General features: G+C 45.5%; 1 protein-coding gene across 1 annotated transcript; it reads right to left on the bottom strand.

Annotated features, from left to right (window-relative positions):
• Positions 1 to 5,887: 5,887 nt before the first annotated feature.
• On the bottom strand, positions 5,888 to 22,289 carry LOC104504137 (solute carrier family 22 member 5-like; the record flags this gene model as incomplete). Its single annotated transcript, XM_010160737.1, has 9 exons — positions 5,888 to 6,142; positions 7,017 to 7,152; positions 7,542 to 7,724; positions 8,936 to 9,150; positions 11,530 to 11,630; positions 16,453 to 16,579; positions 17,680 to 17,851; positions 19,185 to 19,339; positions 22,116 to 22,289. Coding segments are annotated over 9 exons (1,351 nt in total), but the record flags the coding sequence as incomplete, so codon positions are not given.
• Between the last annotated feature and the right edge of the window lie 279 nt (positions 22,290 to 22,568).

Below are 22,568 nucleotides of genomic sequence, written 5' to 3'. Positions count from 1 at the left end.
CTTTCTCTCCTCTAATGTTTTATAGACTTGCAGAATCATGATCCTTGTATTTTGCAGGTGGAAAAAGTGAGCTGTAGGAAATCCATCCAGGCTGGGTGAAGCTTTGACCAGGCTGGATGAGGCTTGGAGCAACCTGGTCTAGTGGAAGGTGTCCCTGCCCATGGCAGGGGGTGGGACTGAGGGGGCTTTAAGGTCCCTTCAGCCCAAACCATTCCGGGATTCTATGAAATGGGAGGAACTTGCCAAGGAAACAGCTCCCGGCCCTGGTACAGAATCCCAGGAACTACACAGGGTTCCAAGATGTGCTCAAGTGATCTGGGAATCAAGGCACTGCTGCAAAGGTGATGTGCTACCTGAGTTCTTGCTACTGGGGAGACCTAATGTAAAACTTGGGTTATTTAAATCCCTTTTGAAATGTGGGTCATGGGAATGGGTCAGCCATTGGGGTGCTGATCGCCTCTGCCACACCGGGAGGTGCTCACCTCGGGGCTGGGCTCAGTCCTGGCACTTGTGCTTTGCAGAGCCTGGCTCCCAAAACATCTCCTGGTGGCACCTGAGGCACAGCTCCGATTTCTGCATCTCTGCAAGACTGTTTTAACTTTTATCGGTGACAGAATTGAAGGGGAAAATGGGGAACTTAAGAAGAATCACTTTGATGGAAGCAGGAAAGTGTGTGTTTTCAGGACGTAGTGATAAACATCTCAAAAACCCGGAGTCCTGCATTACGTGAGTCGCAGTTGTGGACTTCTGCAAATCCACGAGAGCAAAGCATGCTGTGCCCTCTGCTACCACGGCTACTCAGGACAGCGCTCTGCCTCACAAAGACACTCAGAGCCACGACCATGCCCTCAATGGGCATCTCGTCACACAGAGATGCTTGTGGCCCCTCTGAAACAGAAGTCAGATCTCTTCTATGACATTGGAGCGTTGTCTTAAACTTATCCATTTCTGCTCACATCCCAAGATTTCTGCACTGCTGCTTGTTTTAAAGTAGATAGCCACCAAACCAGCCCACAGCCAAGCTTTCACACGCTGACCCCAGGGGGAATCTCGTCCCCTGGGCTGGCCAGGGCAAACACCACATCCAGGAGGAATGCCTGCCCTCACTCCCCAGCTTCCGTCATCCTTTTGGACAAGGGTAGCTTCCTTGAGAGCCATGCGGGAAGCAGCTCTCCAGCCAACCTCCAAGGGCTGCTTCTCCCTGGCCTCAACTCCACTCCTCCCCACAGGATTAAAATCAGCAATTCAGGCTACTGGCAGCAGGGGTTTATTTGTGGACAGCCGAGTATTTAGCTCTGCAAACATCTTCAGTAAATCCCTGCTGCCCCATTATCTCATCTTCATACCTCCTTGGGGGTATTTAAAAGGAAGTAAGAAACTACCTTACAAGAATACAAGTGGCCCAGGTTTTAAAAACAGTTCATGGAGGTTGGACCCAACTCAGAGGAGCTGTTTCCTCACGAGATGTGCAGAGGTTTTTACAGATAAACCAGACCTGTGTGCACCACATACAGATGGGTCAAATGCTAATTATTGAGGGGAAAACCCCAGGCAATGGTAGGCAGGGTCCCTAAACTGTGTCCTTGACCTTCTAGTGTACCAAACTCAGCTGGTGGTACTTCTGCTTACCCACAAGCACAGGGCTGATGTAGCACGGGTGGGGGAGCCCCATAAAACCCCCAGAGCAGCAGCCCAGTGATGTTTGCACAGCTCGGTATCGCAGGCCAGGGGAAGATTCCCCCACAGCTCTGCTACAAACACTGAAGTAGCACCTCAGAGGAACTCCTTTGCCATTCTTCAACCACCTGCCATTTTCAAACAGATGTTGAATTACTGGTTCTCTGCTGCTGACACTTGGGAAAGGTGCCACGAGGGCGGGACCCACCTTTCATCAGGCCACGCTGGGCAGGGAGAGCTGAGTGCTCCCATCTGCTGCCCCAGCACCCACCTCCCCTTTCCCTCTTCCACAGACAGCAGCCGCAGCCAGTGCTCCCGTTAGGCAGCGCACCTCTCTGCTTCATTAGTAAAAAAAACGGTTAGGGCAAAAAGTCATTATATGTAACACGAGATTCATCAAGGTAAAGCCTGCAAGATCACAAAGAAAATGAAGTAGCTCTATTATACAAAACACAACATGAAGATGTAAAAAAATCATGAGAATATTTCATTTTAAAGACAATTCCACGTGATTTTATTCTGAATTTTACAAATAACAAGCATTTTTCTATAAAAAACTAGGATGACAATCAATTTAGTTACAGCTGGGAATATTTACATTCTTAAAAGAAACGTCTGTATCTTTCTATCTACAAGGCTGTGGCCATTTCTGGTCTGAAGTGCCCCGCCAGGCGTTTGTAAGCCAGGCATTACGGTGCCGGAGCTGATGCGATGCTTTAAGAAAACCCTTTACAACTGCCAGGGTTAAGGTTCTGTTCTACAGGTACTGAAAGGCACATTTATTTGCAGAGGCGGTCCCACCTGTTTCCTCACGTGCTGATGTGCTGGGGCCCCTGGGGAGCATCAAAAAGAGGAGCCCCGCTGGGTGAGGGTCCGAAACAGAACCGGCTGTAAAAGAGGTGGGTGTAACACACGTTAATCCCAAATTCCGTGAGATCCATGGTATGGTATTGGCATCACCGTCTCTCAAAATGAAAAGAACTACATTGTACGCCGCAGCTCGGCGCACCGTGAGGGGGTTCAGGAGTAACTCGCAGGCAGTGGCGTGTAGAACTGTGAAGGGGTTGTGCCATTCAGAGGATGCGATTAAGCAGCCAAAATCCATTCCTGGCTTGACCTCCCTGGGCAACGCACTGTGTCCCTGTGCTCTCTTCTCCCACACAGAAACTCGGGGACAGGGAGGAGGTGTTCACACCTCTTAAAATCCAGAGCTCCTGAAAGATGCAATACTGGACAGCCCTCCTGTGAGCAGGACATCCACGTCAGGAGAGTCACACTGAGCATCTAACAAACCGGCTGCGGAGCACAGACCTCACTGAAGTTACGGTACCTTCTGAGTGACCGGTATCGCCGCTGCAAGCAAAGGAAGTCACGGGATTTTGTGACGTGCCCAAGGTGATGAAAGGAGTCAAGGAGCAGGAAAGGAAGGGATCCTAGTTTCCAACTCGAGGCCATAAGCTGTTTTCCTTGGTGAAGATTCCCAAGCACAAAGTCTCTGCTGCTAGTGAACAATGCACACGATTTCTTTTGGAAATACCCATGAGCTGGACTCTGCCCACCTGCTCCTTGTTTTCGAGATAAACTTGAGAAGAGTAGGGTGAAAAGGTAAACAGAATAATGCAGCATGCTGTACTGACCACATTCTGCCTTTCTGACTCACGCTTTCTGCTTCCAAAAAGATAAGCGTGGGAAAAAAACGTGGGGTTTTGGACACAAATAGATCACCATTGTGTTTTGGACCAGGAAATTCCCAGTTAGTCTAGATTAAAAAAAAAAAAACCAAAACCCCTCAAACAACAGCCTCCACCCCAAAAATCCCCAGCCTTAGCAAACGTAAGAATATTTAAATATTCAAGTACAAAAGTCTCACTGTCCAGGCACATACCTGGATAAAGGCGGGGACATGGAAGCACAGCTTGAGCAGACATCGAACAGGCCCTGCAGCTTAGGACAGGAATTTCCCTACTATCAGGCAAACACATCTCTCACGTGTCAGGATATTTTCTAAAACATTTTACAGGAAGGGACTGATGAGACATGGTTGTTTACACTGGCAAATTCATTACAAGGAAATTGCAGCTCAACGTGTTTTGCCTCAGATTCCTGCGTTTATCAGATAATTCTTCTGCAAGACCCAGAAGAGAAGCTGCTTCTAGATGTCCCAGTTCCTAGAAACAAGGTTTACAAAGAAAAATATCTGTACGTAGTTTTAGGACCTGCTCTTATGTTTGCAATGAGTATTTCATTACAACAAACCCGGCAAGGTGTATCACGCCTTCTGGGCAGGGGAGACTGGCTGTTCCGTGCGCTCTCCTGGCATGTATTTGCTCATGTCAAGGATGTTGTATGATGTGCAGGGAGGCTTGCAAAACCCGGATTCGCAGGTTTTGCACTAGCTTCAAATCACACACTGCATTTTAAACCCGCCTGCCAAGGGCCTGTCAACCTATTAAACAGGAGGGACACTGAACCTGCCAAGAGAAGCTGCGGATGCCCCATCCCTGGAAGTGTCCAGAGCCAGGCTGGATGAGGCTTGGAGCAACCTGGGCTAGTGGAAGGTGTCTCTGCCCGTGGCAGGGGGGTTGGAACTGGATGACCTTTAAGGTCCAACTCAAAACCATTCCAGGATTCTATGATTAAATGTTCAGATTTCTCTCCTCAGAAGAGCTGACAGCACGACAAAACTGTTCCTTGGAATTGTTCTCTGACCCGGTACCACCCAGGAATTAAAATAGTAAACCAGTAGGTGAGAAAGTGCAGGGAAAGCAGAGCAAACCCTACAGCTCAAGACACTTCTAGGAAGAGTTTAAACAAAACACAACCTTGCGGTCTACGCAGGGTCCTCCCCTTTCTCGTTTCTCCGACGAGCAGTCTGGAGTGCACACATCAGTCTGGCTACCCGAGCCGCTTACCAAGGGCAGAATCTAGGTTCTGGTTAATGGGGAGACTGGAATCAGCCGGCACCACCTACGTATTTAAGAACAGCAGGAAAATGCAACCCTTCCACGACCAGCTGCCGCAGCAGAGTAAGGCCCCTAACAGCTACAAAGGTTTAGGTTCTGTTTATTAAGTCTCTGCAAGACAGAACAAAACACAAACAAGTGCCACGAGAGAGAAATCTCTCACCGCTCGCATTTAAAGTACAACCAGAACAGCACAAACAAGACGGGGCGTACATATATGCTGTCTATAAAGAAACACAGGTAATGCCAAGGGTGCTTCCAGGACCCAAGGAACAATTTCTTGGCAGAGTCTCAAGATTTTTTTGGTTTTAGTTTTTAAACGATTTGGAAACAATTCACTGATTACAGGAGTGAAGCGAAACAACAGACCTCAGCGGCAATCGTACAGTTGGCACTTGAGAACCGAGAACCAGCGGGGCAGAAACACATTCTGAGTTTTGTTCTCAGGACGTTCCACCATGAGGTCACTGCAGTGGCACAGGGGAACACAAAAATTCGTCTGTAAATACAGAGATTGTGCACGTGCGTGGAAAGCACGCGACGAATACCGGAGGATCGTTTCCGTCATCCAAACTGCACAGACGACGGTAAAACAATTTAGACAAAAAACTTCCACCACACGTCAAGAGGGAGGAAAACGCCAACCAAACACCGCTCCCCCCCACCACCACAGATGAAACCTTTTGCATCACTTCAAATAAATAACGGCCTGGAAGCAGGCCGCATCCAGGGACAGATGTAAACAACTTCACCGTCCAGGTACAGCTGAAAACCAGCATTGGAATCAAGTGAATTTTGCGAGCAAAACGACAGTGCTACAAATAGTTTGTGCAAGACAACCCCTTCCATCTACGTTGAGTTGAAACAGATCAAGTTAGAATTAATTCCCCAAAATCTATCTTTGCATCTTTCTGAACTGGGTAGCAAATTCAGCACGTGCAAAGCCATCTGAGTGAGATCGGAGAGAGGCATGTTCTCGTAACCTTCACTCTAATAAATAAGTTCCTGTCCAGAGACAGAAGTCAAGGAATCAAGACTAATTAGCAGCTTTTTCTGGCAATTTTCACTTCTTGATGTGCTCTGGCAAAGGTTCCCTGAGGAATCCAGGTACCCTGCCAGTCCTCGAACTCATCTTCAAGTATCTTTCAGCTGAACTATACACCTAAAGTTACAAAGGATTGATCAGACCCTGTTCCACGTGCTACTGCATTAAAACAACTGTGGCTGGAAAATCTCATTGGCTACGCAGTATTTCTGTTCATATAAAAAGAGAACGCACGGAACGCAGTGTTTAAATTAATAAATAAGGTTAAAATTACAGGAAACGAAGTGTTGCCACTAGCCCTTTCTAGAATGAATTTTGAAGGAAAGTCCATTTCACTTTCAGTCCACCAGGAAGTACACAGGAGTTCCATCAAAAAGCTGTGCTTTTAAAAATCTCTGGATTTTCTTCTTCCTCCTTGGAATCCCTTGTGCTACTAGAGGCAGGCCGGTATTCTAATCTGGGGGGAAAAAAAAGAAAATAAAAAAGAAAATAACTTAAAAAAATAGATGAGAGAACAGAAGAAGAAGAAAAATCTTTGCTATCCTGAGCCCTATTTCACATTACAGACTCCTAATTTTAGGATCCTGGTGAACTCAGTTGGACAGATCCCTTTCTTACACCAGGTATATGCTCATGAGCCAGCTTCAGTTAGAGCCGTGGCAAAAAGCCAAACATTCTCGATGCCTTTTTTGGTCAGTTGAACAAAACTGGCAGAGTTCAGCCCTTCACCTGTACTTCTGTGACTTTCAGAACCTAGAAAAATAGATTAAAACCCACAAAGCGGCCCTACACCTTTATAAAGCAATACACTATAAATGCATTCCTCATGCATGCTGGAGGGGCACTGTTTACAGGGAGTGACAGGACAAGGGATAACGGGTTTAAACTGAAAGAGGGAGACTGAGATTAGGTATCAGGAAGAACTTCTTCCCGGAGAGAGTTAGGGAGGCACTGGAACAGGTTGCCCAGAGAAGCTGTGGATGCCCCATCCCTGGAAGTGTCCAAGGCCAGGCTGGATGAGGCTTGGAGCAACCTGGTCTAGTGGAAGGTGTCCCTGCCCATGGCAGGGGGTGGGACTGGGGGGGCTTGAAGGTCCCTTCAGCCCAAACCGTTCTGGGATTCTATGATTCTAAAAAATTATATATTTGGAGCAGAGATATGCGTCTGAACATCCACACCTGGGATGAGGGACCAGGATTCCAGTCAAGCTTTGATCTCCAACAAAGCACTAACCACATCACTGAAACCCGCCCCTCCCTCTGACAGTACCTAGGCAAGTCCACTCCTCAGAGCAGAGAAGAGATGGGTTAACATCCGAAGGTGACACTTACCCTTTCACCAACAGCATTTGCTCAATTGTGTCTGGAAGAGGCATTCCGTAGCTTTCTGGCAGAAATAATGTCAGAATTCCTGACAGCACAGTCAGGCTCCCCATCAGGATGTAAGGCAGGAACCGATCATAGGCACCTAGCAGAACACACACAAACCAGCTGGCATCACGTCTAAGTCTCCAATAACGTCTGCATCTCGGTGCAGGGCTCTATCCGTGCACGATTTCTGCTTTCAGTAAGAACCAACCAACCAAGCCCCCTCACAGTCTGGCGTTCAGAGCCTGTGTTGGTACACATGTGGCTTTAGGTAAGACTGTCTTCGGGGCATCTCTTCAACAGGGCACAAAACACAGTCTCTACGTTATGACCATTCCTCAGTGGTGCTGAGACCCCGTTTTTACCTGCACTTCCACAAGACACCTGGACCTGCAACACAGCCCAAAAACCCGCAGAGGCAGGACACTGATCTGGGTAAAACACCTTCCACCCGCCCACACGTCCCCCCACGCAGACTAATCGACTTACCGAGGTAAACGAAGTAAGGCGAGAGGATGCTGCCCAGCCTGGAGGCCATGGAACTTGCTCCAACTCCCATGTTTCTCACTACTGTTGGGTAGAGCTCAGCCGTGTAAACATAAACCATGGAAAAGGCAGACGTGATCCCAAATTTCCCTAACATCACCAGTAGAATAGAGAGCGCACGAATATCTGAAATCAAGATGCGGTAAGGACTTCAATAGAGCTCTGGCTCTCCTAAGCTCTGGTATCTCCTAATTCCATTGTGTAACTCCTGCCTAATTGATTCCAGCATCTGTGTCCTTTTTTCTTCCCCTGTGCGTGTCTAGAAGCATGGGCAACATTTTTTAATTTTTTTATTAAATTACTAGGACTCAACATTTTCATTTCCTCTTAAGCATGGGGCTTCTGGCCAAGCAGAAAGGAAGAACAGAGCAAGAACTAGAGAGGTGCTCTCAGACTTCAGAGGCCAGATCTCTGCTGTTGCAAACACGCCACAGAGCTCTTTTTAATGAAGGGAACAAAGTTAAACATTTGAGACAAGTTATTTTTGGTTTCCTGCTCTGGTTTCTCATTAACATTCCTAGCTACGGGTCAGTAATTGTAGGAAGCTGGGATGACTTTAGCTGGGACAGTTCGATTTGAAAAATCAAAGCAGATCCTATCAGGGTCCAATTGACTCAAAGGACTGGAGAAAGAATGCCACATGTGCCTCACCTGTTTAAAATAAGTGAGGCACTTCTCGTGCATTCTCTTTTGTTTATTTTTTTGATATGTAAACAAGTGCTAAGCAACAACACCCCCCCATCACATTCAACATTATTACCAGTAAAGGTCCATCACCCTCTTTATCTAACTGGCCTAAAGATATGTGTTAGTTTGATACCCAATCCATGTGATTTTGTCCTCCTTTCCAGTTGCCAAACAGGATTGTAACTATCAACACTGGTTCAGTACAAGCATTTTTGCTTATCAAAAATGCTTCCACGATGACTCCCTCGAACATAACTGTTTAAACAAGCCAATGAGAGACAGTCATTCACAGCTGTTTGGGAAATAAGTTCTGCAGCCTCTTGGCAACCTCCACTTACCAGAGTCTGGTTGGTCTAGTCCTGGTTTTACACTTGGACCTTGCCAGGAATGTACACTGAGGCAAAACCGGACTACAGAGCTGATCCCAACAGACCACAAAGCCAAAGATCCACCTTTAAAAATGTATCTGAACGGACATATTGTGTGAGCTCCCTGTGCAGCAGCACTGAGAACCAAGGAAGGGGGGGCAAACCCAGGGAACGAATATCTGTATTGAGTCCCCTTAGGACACTTTTCCACCACACCCGCCCCGCGCACGGTACTGCACTTCACCTATCATACGTATTTGAGATCAACTAACGGTTCCATACGTGAAGGCACCAGCTGAATGAAGAGAAGAACACAGCCTCCCAAGAATAACGCAGCAGCCATTGAATACCGTCGAGGGAGATTTCGAAGCAGCAGCCAGGAAATAATGTAGGCTGGAACTTCAATCACTGCCGAGAGGAAGCAGTTCACATAGACATCTCCATGCAAGTTAGGTGTGTCGAGAGAAAGTCCAAAATAACCAACAGAGATGATCATCCTGAAATAAGCAGAATAACAGGATCAGACAAATTTCTCTTCTTCCCGAGGCTGCCATGAATCTCTTTATGTCTCAGTTAGGCAAAGAAATCAGAACTTCACTAAGTAAGGCAAATTCAGCATCTACCAGATTCCTTCACTTCTGAAGCATCTTAAGTGCTGATTTCAGAAACAGCAAAATAACAATCACACACTGCTGACACATTTTATCTTTTGAGTTGCTCCTGAACTCAAGGAATGATATATATATATTTAAAAAAAAAAATCAATATCCTGTTCAGCATTAACACAGTTCAGTAACTCCAGAGCTGTTGCTGGCCTTGCTGAGGCACAGGCCTATGAGCCCTCCAGTGCTGGATGCTCCTGCAGCTGCAGTGGTCACACTTCTTCCCTGTTGTCATCGCACAGCTTTGCAAGCGTCCATCCCGCTCTCACTCAGACCTTGCAGGAAGCTCTGGTTATGTCTCACTTTTAGACATCTCATTTGCCTCTGCTAGTCACGCTGAGGGAGAGGGGCTGCCTGCTTCTCATGTATTCATGATTAACTCTTCATATTCCAGGTGACCCTGGGTGGTAAGTGGTGATCATTCACAATGCAGTAACCCAGATCTTCCTATTACCAGTAGTTACAGCCGTACCCTTAAAGTCTGGACTACTGAATTTTGCTGCTGCTGAGGCCTACAGTAGCTTTTCTGTACGTTTACCAGGCAGCTCTGGGTGGAAAACACTGTTCCTGGGTCATTACCCTTCATGCTTTGTGTATAAAGTCAGAGAGGAAGAGTATGGTATCCTGGCAGACCCAAACAATCTGGGATTTTCTCCTGCCATGCCCCAAGCGAGCTGGGCAGCATCCAAGTCATGTTTGCATGGCTCAGTGCCCGGGCTGGTCAGTGTAGCAGGTCAGAGCTTGGTGGCCGGGAACACTGCCATCTTAACCGTGTCACTGCCAGATGAGAGCTGGCTTCCACGTGATCAAGGGAAACACACAACTGGCCTTGGAGACAAATCCTGTTGTGTCTTGGGAGATGCTGGGAAGAGAAGGTTATGTTTCACCAACACGTGGTAAATCACGGGCACTGGATCAGGATGTTCAGGTGCAACGCTGAGGCACAGAGCGCTCAGCACCTCATCTCCTTCAGCATTTATAACGGAACCAGGAGTAAAAATCACTGCACAGCACCAAGTGGATCACTGACAGAAGATGAGCTCTTTCTCCTCCTCACTTCACATGGGAAAAGCCTTCACAGACCAATGCTTACAACAGTTGCCTGGTGTAGGTGGGAAGGTACAGCGCCACACAGCTGAGGGAAACCCCCCTGCTGCCATGTGTGCCTGGCCAATTACAGCTATTCTTCTCAAAAGGAGCTATGTGGTGTTTTCCATGAAACTGCACGGCCATTTCTGCAAAGAATCAACATAATTTTTCTTTTTTGAGCTGTTTTCTCTTTAAGTTCCTTTCTCAGTGTGTATGCAGCACTGTGCTTGGCAAGGGAATCTGGCTTAAACATTAGCCAAGTCATCCTTTGACCCAAAAAAACCACATCAGCTTGTACGCACTGGCAGCTCGGGAGGTTGAACTCCAAGAATTTGCTTCACTAAAGCACAGAACGTGGTTCGAAAAGGCAGCAAGTAGACTTAGTTATCTCCAAGGAACTAGAGGGACCTTCTTGGTTAGGAGACTGCAGGTACAGGCACTAATTAAACCTCACTTTTATAACTCTGGCAGACTGTAAGTCACACTCTCCATTTTCTCTCTTCTGGGCAACTTCAGCTTCACTGAGATTTCCAGTCAAGGAAAAAACCAAACTTTTAATCAAATTGAGCATAAAGTATGGCTTCAGGTAGGGCAAAACCAAGCTGAAGATGGCAGGTAGGCCAGAACAGCTAGCAGGAAAGCCTAGGGAAATCTCCTGTTAGAACTTCAAAGGCTGATTTATCCCTTTGAGAGACAATACAGAGGAGAAGGCTTCTCCCCTAAGTCAGACATGCTGTCTTCAGACCACTGGGCAGTAGATCTCTGACTGGGGGACAGGGCATGACTCATTCCTCTTACAGACTTTGTTACAGTCCGAAGAGCATTCCCCAAGGCCCAGTATCAGGCAGGATTCCCACGCATCACCGCCAGCTGATCTAATTCTTGCTCAGTTCGGGATATGCCTGACTGCATCTGTTATTTCAGAAAGAAATAACAAGCCAGATGTGTTTCTAGACTGTTACTGAAATGAAGAACCTACATAACCAGAACTTTGCTGTTTCAGCCAGCAAGCTGTCAGCCTTTGAGCTGTTTCTGTCCTCTCTTCAGGATACCTGAGTGTTCAAAGCAGTTTTTCATTATTTTGCTGCTTTTGTGCTTACATACTCCTGAACCACACTTGCTTACCAAAGAATCACTGACATAATTGTGATAGTGAGGATATTTCGGGTTTTCATTAGATCCAAGATGGTGTAGGTCTGTTGCTTCTGGGAATTCAAATCTTGCAGCTGGAAAACAAAGAAAGAAAAAAAAAAAAAAGAAGCCACGGGAACACTAACTTCCTGCAAGTAGAATTACTGTGAAAATAAGTCCCCTCCCAACTTACACATCAGTACTTTGACATGCTACAGAGCTGAAACTGGCGCCTCACTTCTAAGTAAGCCGTAAGAGCCAAGTACCTGTGAAAGCAGTTGCTCCGCCCCAATTTAAAGTCACTTAAAATTTAGGCTGAAAAGAGTAATCATGTCCTCTGCCTGAGGCCTCACAAACCAACTGCTTTTTGTTACTTTTATACTTGAACTTTAAAGCAACAGCATTAATTCACGATTTATATGTTACTGCTGGCAGGGTTCTTGCATCCAGTCTTGAGCACTGCCCTGTCATCATGCAAATCAACTGCACCCAGTCAAGAAGAGAGCAACAAGGATGATGAGACATTTGAAAAATGTGATCTTTGAAAGCAGAGGGTTTGTTTAGCTTAAGGGCCAGAAGACCAAGGGCATCTTAAAAGTTGAAGAATGGTCTTCAAAGACCAGCCAAAAGAAGTAATAAATTGTCCTCTATGTCCATTGCAGACAAGGCAAGAAATAACAAGATTAAGCTGCAGCAGGACAGATTTAGTAAATGACTCCTCATGCGGGACCTAACGGTAATGTATTTAAACTGAGACAAGCTGGCAGATGAGCTGAAGAGTCCCCATCGTTATCTGGCCTGGTTTTGAGTTCATCTAAGAATAAAAGCAAAATTGACAACAAACTTCTCCTTTCCCCATGAAACTTTTGAGCTCTTCAAAATAAAACCACTTCCACATTAACAATGCAAAGATATTTATCCATGAACCACAACCATGAACAGGTTTTGAGATTAGCAAGATTGTAAAAAACGGAAGATTTTTTAATTTAGGACTTCAACTCAGACCCCCAACAAGGAGTAACAAGGCACAGATTTTTCGAAATATGCAAAAGGTGATTTAAGAGGGCAAGTTCCACTGACCACAACTGTCAGTTCCAATAAAGCAACACGATACGGCTGAAGAACCAGAGTTTTCTAGGTACGTCGTATTTTTGTTATTGCAAAAGATGGTATGTGTTCAGGACTGATCACATGCTATGTAATCACCAATTTAATGGTATTTTTAACAGTCTTACGGTAAGACCATTAACAAGATTTTGATCTTACCGTCTTCCACAGAGGTACCTTTTTCTGTTAGGACATTTTATATCTATCTGAATCTGTGACTCTATCAACAGTTAGGAATCTAACCAAGAAACAAGCATCCACCTTAGCAGCCCAAAACCATCGAATGAAAAAATACTGAAATATTTTAAATTCTGATATTTTTTTAATTGTATGTTGCCAAGATACCTCAAATATGTAAGTGAGGACTTCTCTTCCCACAACTAGAAGAATCACTCTTGCCTGACAGACCTCTGTTATGTACAACCACAACAATCTGTATAAAGTATCAAGGAAGGAAGTAGTCTTTGTAAGTCAGCAAGACCTGAGAATGTCAGGTTAAACTTTAATATGTTTAAAGACTGAATGCCTTTTGTTGGCTCTGTACTTCTTCATGGTACGTGCACACAGTTATCAAAGTAAACTATGACTGTAGCTTCAAAACAGTGCAATTACTCACTACTATAAACTTTTCTGAACTCTTTCCACCTGGTCTAACATACCATCCTCCATCCTGTTTTTTTTCCTAAACCAGGCAGGTCCAGCAGAAGTAGTAGGATGCATTGCAGGACACACGGCACCAACAGAGACAAAAGAAACCATCTGCTTAACTCAATTCCTCAACCACCTCTCGTCCCTATTCACTTAGTGGTGTTTCTTTTGGCAAGCCAGTTGCTGGACACTGATTTGGGGCCTTTACCTCTTATCTCTCAACTCAAAACATACATTATCTCCTCAGTGCCTCAACTGTATCTGAGCTAATGGGGACATGAAATTTATGGAAGTCCTGCAGTCAGGTGGAAATTCTGAGTGGTGTTTTGTTCCGAAGACCTGGAGGATAAAACAGAGTTCTGCTGCTCCTGCACATCCAATCCAGTGTGTTTGCTTTCAGAAATCTTAATTTTCTACAAAAGTCGAAGAGTTCTTCACATTTGACAGCTTTCACTCTGCCTGAAGCCAACACAAACTGCAGTCAGCTTCACAGCTCACAGCCCTTTCTCCTAAATCACATGATCTTTCCTAAGTACTCTCCAGTTTTGCTACTATCTGTTGCCAAGAAACCAGCAAACAGGAAACAAGAAAAGGATTAAAAACAAACAAACCACAAAACAAAACCAGAAACGATTAGAGTCACAGTTGATGAGCAAAAAGGACCCTGCCTTAAGAGCTGGATAAGCAGACAACATAATCCTTACCAGGACAGGCTAGAACAAGATGCTATGAGAAGGACAGGGAGGGCAGCGTGATGATTTGAAATGAAACTTATCATCCAAACATTTCTGTCCCCCTCATGTGAGATAACCAGGCCCTACTTGTGCTCTGCAGCTTGTTTGTGACTAGTCACCTCCTGGATCCTAACCGTTTTTGAAATCTCTGGAGGTTACATGTTGCAGGTGCTACGCTCCAGCTGCCACTCCAACACCAGCCTGGGCTGCTTCTCCATCCAGAACTCATGTTCCAACTGCACAAGGGCTAAGGGCCAGCTGGATCCCCTAGAACCCCTCTGCAGTGTAAACACGCATCCTAAAAACTCAAGAGAGGCCGCGAGCCTTCTGCCTTACAGCTCTGCAGAAAGTAGACACAAGAGCAAGCATAAACAGACTAGCAATGAAGAGAAGTTTAGCACGGATTTTTTGGTCACAGCATCGCTTTTACTTTAAAAAAGAAAAAAGATGGACAGGAGTTCTGCATGAACAGCGCCTGTTCATCGAGCTCATTTTCCTGTGCCTGTCAGAATGTGAATCTGAGTTTCCAAAAGCTGATATGCAGTGATTTATCTGTAAATAAGCACCATACTCCAGCCCACCCTGCTGCAGAAGTCAGCATTTCCCCTCCTGCCCCTGCTGCTTCCTAATCCAGCTCCATTCAGAGACGGCAAACAGATCAGTATTTCTAGGAATAGGAGACAGAAGATCCCAGGGACAGCGACCTTAAGCAGATGTTGGAGCCAGAACTTATTTTCCATTCTCCTGCTGCAGTGCTGGGTGAGTTTTCATGTCCATAGCATGAGAAGGAAGGGAGGGGGGGAAGGAAAGGAAAAAAGCACGTTCTAATGAAAATCCTCCTGTCGGTGCAGGTTTTAATCAGGACAGTTAATTTTCTTCACAGAGGCTGTGTTTTGGCTTCGTGCTGAGAAGAGCACTGATAGCACCGTTGCTTTTAGTTGTTGCTGAGGAGTGTTTGAACAAATTCAAGGACTTTTTCAGTTGCTGATACTGCCCCTGCATTCCCAACTTTTTTGCTACAAAAGCTGGGAGGGGACAGAGTCCCGACAGCTGACTCAAACTGACCAAAGGGGCATTTCATGCCACAAAACACCATGCTCAGTAGGTAAGTTGGGGGTAGGCCAGGGGGCTGCATTGGTTTGCTTTCTTTCATGCTCTCACTCATGGGGCTCACTCTGGCTCTTGTGCCACCTCCCTGTGGCTCTCACTACTCGGGACCCGCTGGTGAGAAGTTGCATCATTTGTCTAATTTTCCATTATTTCCATTACATAGTAGTAGTGGTAGCATTGTTAGTATTATTAGTATAATTCTTTTATTTAATTTATATTCAGTTATTAAATTGTTCTTATCTCAGCCCACAAGCTTCCTTGGCTCTGCCTCCAATTCTCCCCCCCGCGGGGGAGGTGGGAGCTAAGCGAGTGGCTGGGGAGTGCTTAGTTGCTGTCTGGGGTTAAACCACGACACATTCATAAGAAGGTCTGGGTTTTCCCGGCATTCTCACAAGACCAGGATGTCTGTCTTACTATCTGCAAGTAAGTCTGGACCAACACGTTGGTTCGCACCTCAGCTAACTTTGACCCAAGGGAAGCTGCTTCAATCTCAACAGCAAACACAAACACAGTTAAACAGTTTCTATTTCCTGAGAAAGCATAGAGCCCCTGTCAAGCAAGTGGGTTTACAGGGATTTTCACATAAATGACAAGACAATGTCAACTGTCCACCAGAACACAATCGGGTGACTGGCCAGACTCTACAGATCTTCCTAGAGAGGTGCCTGTTCTTCTGGATTATGCAAACAGTTTGCCTGTCTGACTTTTGGAGGTTGGGTTTGAATGAGTGTGGAACTGCTTCCACACCTTAAGGTCACCAAGAGCTCAGACAAGGGGGAATACCTAGAGGAAACAAGAACATGCTGGAAGAAACAGATGGAGAAGGAAAGATACTGCTAGCTGGTCCACCCAAGAGGAGCTCAAGTTTTGCTCTCCTTAACACAGAGTAAAAACTGGAATTAAATATGGAATTGAGCTGGAATGACGTTCCTTTCACTGCCCAGGATTAATCCTATGTTCCAACTCTTACAGAACCATATTAGACTGTACAAGCATAACGTCTGTTCAGCACAAGTATTCAGATCACAAGGCAATAGGTACCTCCAATTCATCACCTGCCCCCAAAACCTAGAGTTTAAAAGGAAGAAGGTGGCTGTAAACTGGATCAACAAGATGTTTCGGCATTCCCAAGGGTTTTGCAAATCTTAACGAAGCACGGACAGGATATTCTGCTTTTCAGGAAAAGGATGACCTTTTACCCATTTGAAAAGTATGCAATACACTGCAAGCGTACCACGACTCATACGGCTGGAAATGAATCCCTTTACAGGGTCATTAATAGGTCCACCAAACAACCAGACTGCTAAACAAATCTTACCTCACTAGGGTCAAGTATTACATCTGGGGCTGTAATGCCATTAGTTTTTGCAGCCTTTCGGATAATGTCTTCTGCCTCTTGAAATCGTCCCTGGGAGATCAGCCACCGTGGAGATTCCGGAATGACCCTGCAGAAAAGGTTTAGAGGAACAAGCCTGCATTTCCACAGAAAGCACTGCTGGCAAGCACCCACACATTGTTCCAGGCATGAAGATCTCAAAACTTGCCACATCTTGTAGAAATTAGAGCAATGACAACAGAAATCAGATTTACAAGAGCAGACTAGCATACTGAACAAGCACAGACTGAAAAGCGTTTATGGATTTCAAAGTACTAAAGAAATCAACAATGACTCAGAAAAAGTAGTAATCAAAACCTTCCAAGTATGGGAAAATAGCTTAATGAAAGAAGTTCAGAAATGTGATTACACAAGCAGCATGCTGTACACTTAGAGACATATACTTAGAGAATAACCCACATAAAATCAGTAACTGTAAATACTGGCATATAAAGGCAAGTCAAAGTAGAATTTGCCAGTCATTGAATCCCAGAGCGGTTTGAGATGGAAGGGACCTTAAAGCCCACCCAGTCCCACCCCCTGCCATGGGCAGGGACACCTTCCACTAGACCAGGTTGCTCCAAGCCTCATCCGGCCTGGCCTTGGACACTTCCAGGGATGGGTCATTCAACTTTGAAGGAAACGATGGAATCACAAACATAAATGCCAGTGTAACTGAAGAAACACCGCCCCCGTGTGGACTATTTAAACTTTACAGGCTACCTAAAAGTTTTCATTAAGTCCGTAAGAAAACACAGAAGTCTCACAGATGCCAAAGTATTGTTTCGTAGCCTGTCGCTTCCATGTCACCCTAGCATCACCCAGCTTCCCAGAACAACTGGGTTCTCGTTCAGGCCTGCTCTGAAAAGCTCATTGTTTTCAGCTGGCGCATAAGCACGAGTTTTACTGGTTTTTTGGGTTTTCTTTCTTCTCATGGGCAACACTTAATCTTACAGAAGCCTACAGAAAACGAGGAAAAGGGTTTTCAGGCATGAGCCAGGTCACCCACACAGCTACAGTCGCGCAGCTAAACGACTGAGAAGAGTAAAGGACACAACACTCATTCTTCATTCCTGAATTTCTTTAGTTGGCTTGGAGTCTGGATCTTAAAAATCTGCAGATTTTTAAGACCTCCTAAAGACTGAAGTCTTTTCAATGAGTTATACTCACCACCACAGCGGGATGCAGAGCAGCCCAGGTAAAGTGAGCGCCAGCAGCAGCATCCGCCAGTCTCTGATGAAGTAAGCAAACAGCGGCAGCAACATGTAGCCAAATGCATAAAATATGCAAACGCCCAGCGTGCAGAACAGCACACGAATTGATTTGCCAAGAATTTCTGTGCCTGTTCAAAACAACGGAGTGAAGATTAGTATTTTAACTTCATAGCAACCAAGTAATTTACTACAAATACCTCTAAGGATTGGCTTTGAAACACACTACGCTGGGTAATGGTACCTACTGCGCTCTGCCATCCAGTGTTAGAGACACCACAGATCCGCTTTGTGCAGTGATCCTGCATCACCCCAGGTAAATATAAAAGGAGAAGAACCGGGCCATACAGTATTTATGTAGCTTGAAGTAGCTAAAACTTCTAAAATTCCATCTTCTTGGAATCTTCTCATATTTTACGTGAGGAGCTAAAACCACCTGACATACCACAAAACACTGACCTTACTTAACCTCAGCTTCGTCTCTGTAGGGTCCTCTCCAGCTTATGGCAAGAGACCAGCTTCTTGAGAGAATAACCCAGAGATGCCTAAATTAGGCTCCTTCCTGTATCCCCTTCTAAAGGACTATTAGCAAAAAAATCTTGCAGTCTTTTGGCGTACACACATCAAAGGCTGCTACGTACACACATCAAGGGCTGCTAACAATGGCCAGGCTGCTGACAGTGAAATTAATGCAGTAACAGGGGCCAATGCTTCCCTTGGAAATGCTTTGGGATCCAAAAATCAAGAGATGCTGTAACACATATACTCTTCCTTGTTTCCACAGAAACCAAAGATTACAGATATTTGCAGCAGGATGTCTGCAGTGAGGTTAGCTAAACGCTATTTTTACAGCTGTGCCGCTCTTCTTTGGCCCAAAAGGAATTTCTTGCCATCATCTGGTACTTTGGACAGGCCACTATAAATAATATTGATTATAGAGAACCCTAGTTTTTTTAAAATCTCAGATTTGTAAGGTAATTCACGTTCCCGTCTGATCAAACACGGTCTTAGTTAAACAATACACCAAGCAGGAATCATTATGCCATTTAAATTTTTACTATAGGCTGCTTTAAGAAGACTTTGTAACACTTACTTGATTTTTTTAAATCTTTTACACATTTTTACATCAAATAGCCATTTAGACCCCAAAAAGGACAACACAAATCCCTAAAAAATCATGTCTTACCTGTCTTATCTTTCAAACTGGCAGACAGGTTTTGGTTTTAATAATCAATTTATTGGGTTTTTTTTTCCTTTTTACGACGGTAAGCCACAGATTTAATTCAGACTGCACTTCTATGCACTAGAAACTTCCAAGGAGACCATGAGTTACCCATGTGTGGTGAGGAGACACTCTTAACAGTGTTGCTTGGCAAAACAAATCAACCCTAAGCCAGTACTGAAAAGGAGCAGGAAAAGCGCAAGACTGAGGACCGCATACTGTGCCCAGCAGGACTTGCATACCAAGAACAAACGCTGCCACGTAGTTAGATATCTGTCCCATGCCGACCAGCACAAAGAACACTGAAAACATCTCCCAGCTGGTAGAAAAGACCTGTACGAAGCTGAAGCCAGTCTGCATTGCCAGAGTTGCAAACAGCACGTTCTTCCTGCCAAACCTTCCATGGACGGATTAAAAAACAAACAAAGAAAAAAGAAGATGATTATACAACAGCACAAATTAAATCTTCAGAAACAGAAAAATAAGATTACTCACAAACATACTTAAGGAGATACGAAACATCTGCAAAAGCAGAGGTTCAGGAAAGATGACATGGGCACAACTATTGTGAATATGCTGAAAAAATCCACTGGGCAAGAGAAAATAATATTTCAAGGGCTGCTAGTTAAGTTGCCTGTAAGTATGTGCTGGAACACTATTCCTTTCTTACTGACAGGATGAGCAGGGAAATAAATTATCCGGAGCAAATTATGTAAAATGCAAGAGTATTACATGCTCCTTCTCCTCTAAGGAGCATGTAGTTCATGACACAGACCAGCATGTTAACAAAAGAAAAAGAAGGAACGCTTCTGAGAGAGGTAAAACTCAGCTTTATCAGTAAGTGCTGCAATCTTCATTCCACTTGGTAAAGAAAAGAACCAATTTAAGGGATTCTAGAAATTCTATTAACAAAGTGTTAAAAAAAAAGAAAAGAAATTAAACTGAACCCAACCCATCAAGCTGCCACAAGAGTCAGTGCCGATGTCCTGGCCTGGGCAGCTCCACACCACACGCAGACTTAGCTGCCGGTGGCAGGACATGTGCCGAGTGCAGGTCTGCACAACCCGGCTCCAAAGCTGGACTTGAGCAGGAGGTCTACAGTTGGGTGCCCCAAGCCTCAGGTAGATCACAGCACATCAAGAACAGGCCGCTCCTTGAACATGCAAAATATTGTGTCAACCTTGATGTCACGCCTGGCCTAGGCAGGGCTCAGGGTCGCTGCAGGATGTTTTGTACCAGACAGACAGTCGGCAGCAGCAGAACTCCATCTCTGCAGGGGTGCTGGATGCACTCCATGCCTTCACCAGGAGCTGGCTGCAGCTCAGCGGCTATGAGATAAGTGGATGGGCTGTGTCGAAGGCCTCCTCTACTGCTGCTAGTGAGGATCTGCACCACCATGTGAAGGAGCTGCAGGCAGAGACTCCTGGGATTGTGAAGATGGGAAGCTTGTGGCTTCTGGCACCAGAAGAACAGCTCCTGCCTCACCTGCTGGTTAGGACACCAAGCATCTTCCATGGTGACCTGTAGCAGATGAGGGGCTGGGAGCTCTTGTGATCGAAGCACCCGAGCCCTGCAGCAGCACCAGGATGAAGTGGTGTGAGACTACCCACGTTGTAGAGGGGAAATTCCCGGATGAGGGGCTGGGAGCTCTTGTGATTGAAGCACCCCAGCCCTGCGGCAGCGCCAGGATGAAGTGGTGCGAGACTCCCCACGTTGAAGAAGGGAAATACCCCCTCCTGAAAGCAGCTGGAAGGCATGGAGCTCTGCCCAGGGAGGGATGATGAGCCAGCGGTCAGACTGTGGGTCAGGATTAACAGGCAGACAGACGCTGGCACTGCTGTGGGTGTAGTAAACGAGGCCTTCTTCAGCCAGCCAGATGAAGTCTCGTGTTCAAAGGCACTGGCCATCATGGGGGACTTGAAGCACTCCAATACCTGCTGGAGGGACAAGACCCAGGGATTTTCTGAAGTGGATTAATGACAACTTCCTAACAGATGAGAGCGGAGCCAACAAGGGAAGTCACTCTGTTGGACCTCATGCTTGCAACCAAGTGAGCACACTTTGGGGATATAAAGGTTGGGGGCAGCCATGGCTGCTGGCTGTGCAATGGTAAAGCACAGGATTCTCAGGAGAGGAACAAGGCAGAAGGCAGGATCGCAGGGACAGCAAACACTGGCCTGATCAGGGATCTGCTTGAAAAAAAATCCCACGGTATATGGCTCTCAGAGGAAGTCCAGGAGAGCTGGTTGATTTTCAAGAGTCACTGCCTCCAAGCTCAAGATTGGTCCAACTTGATGAGCAGGAAACCATGCAAAGGCTCTGAATGGATGCTACAAGATTTGTGGCACAGGGATTACATTTGAAAGAAACAGAAACTCTGCAAGTTAAACAGCAAATTAGAAGACCACATATTATTCTCCAGGAATCAGGAAGACAGCAGAGCAAATCTCAAGGAGATAATCTGAAAAACTTAGTTTTAAAAAACAAACCAAACAAAAAACCACCAACCCAAACCCAATAACCTGTAAACATCACCAAAAAAATCACGGTGTCTTCCACTTTTTCATGTTTGTACTGATAAGTAAGAAAGCCAGCATACTCTGGGACTAGAAATACAGAAAAAAAGGGAAAAAAAGTCCCCAGACAAGAAAGCCTCGCCTCTCTGAAGTACAGCTGAGCAGCATTCATGCTTTGCAGCTTCCACAAACACAAGTCACTAGACTTAGACACTGTGTTTGATGACGAGGAAGAGAAGCTATGTGTGTTTTTATAAAGAGAATTTTAAATTTGACCTCAAGAAAAGGAAAACAAGCCTCAGGGAGCTCTCTGAACATAGTCCAAAGTAATTAGAAGAGAAAGTCATTGATCTGATTTTTTCCATATGAAACTTTACTCCTCCACCTGTTTTCTGGCATAAAAACACTTTGGTCCAGAAGTGATTTCACTGAAAAAATAAACAGATAAAGATAACACTCACTAATAATGTTTGTAACATTCTGTCCTACTTCAGGACATTTATTCTATACACTCTGTACATTCAGATTAGACAGTCACAGAACAAAAGAGATGTTAGTAGCTGCAGAAGGCTGTGATGAAAGGAAATTTCACATACAAGAACTGCTTACAACACAGCATCAAACAACGAGCCAGAAGCTCTGGGGTATATACTTTACTTGTCTGAGAGCTGTCCTGATACGAAAGATCCAAGCAGGACGCCCACGAAGAACAGGGAGGTGCTCAGGGGTCCCTTCCAGTCGTTGTCACATACAAGATTCCACTGTGGTGAGAGAGAACATGAAAGTCTTTTAATAAGCAGGATTTCCCTTCCCTCTTTCTCAATGCCTTGGCTGAGCCCAGATAAAAATGTACACTTTGGACAGAAAACCTCCACAAGAGAAATGAGTAACTAACCTACGGCACAGATGCAGCTCCGTGAAAATATGGGAAGGGACGCTGGGCAGGAGAGGGCAAAGGCCACCCACCCTGAGCCGTGACCCGCGGGGCTTTCTTTGCACAATCTGGTACTTCCCCCTACACGTATACGAGTGATGGTAACCAACAAGTTTTCAGCAGTCCCTCAAACTGCTGCAGTTCTGCCGGTTTTGGAAGGACTGAGACCCCAGGCT

The sequence above is a fragment of the Eurypyga helias genome, unplaced genomic scaffold, assembly GCF_000690775.1.
Source record: "Eurypyga helias isolate BGI_N326 unplaced genomic scaffold, ASM69077v1 scaffold16491, whole genome shotgun sequence".
NCBI lineage: Eukaryota > Metazoa > Chordata > Aves > Eurypygiformes > Eurypygidae > Eurypyga > Eurypyga helias.
Note: the sequence above shows the minus strand (reverse complement) of the source record. Positions and strands in the feature narration are given on the sequence as shown.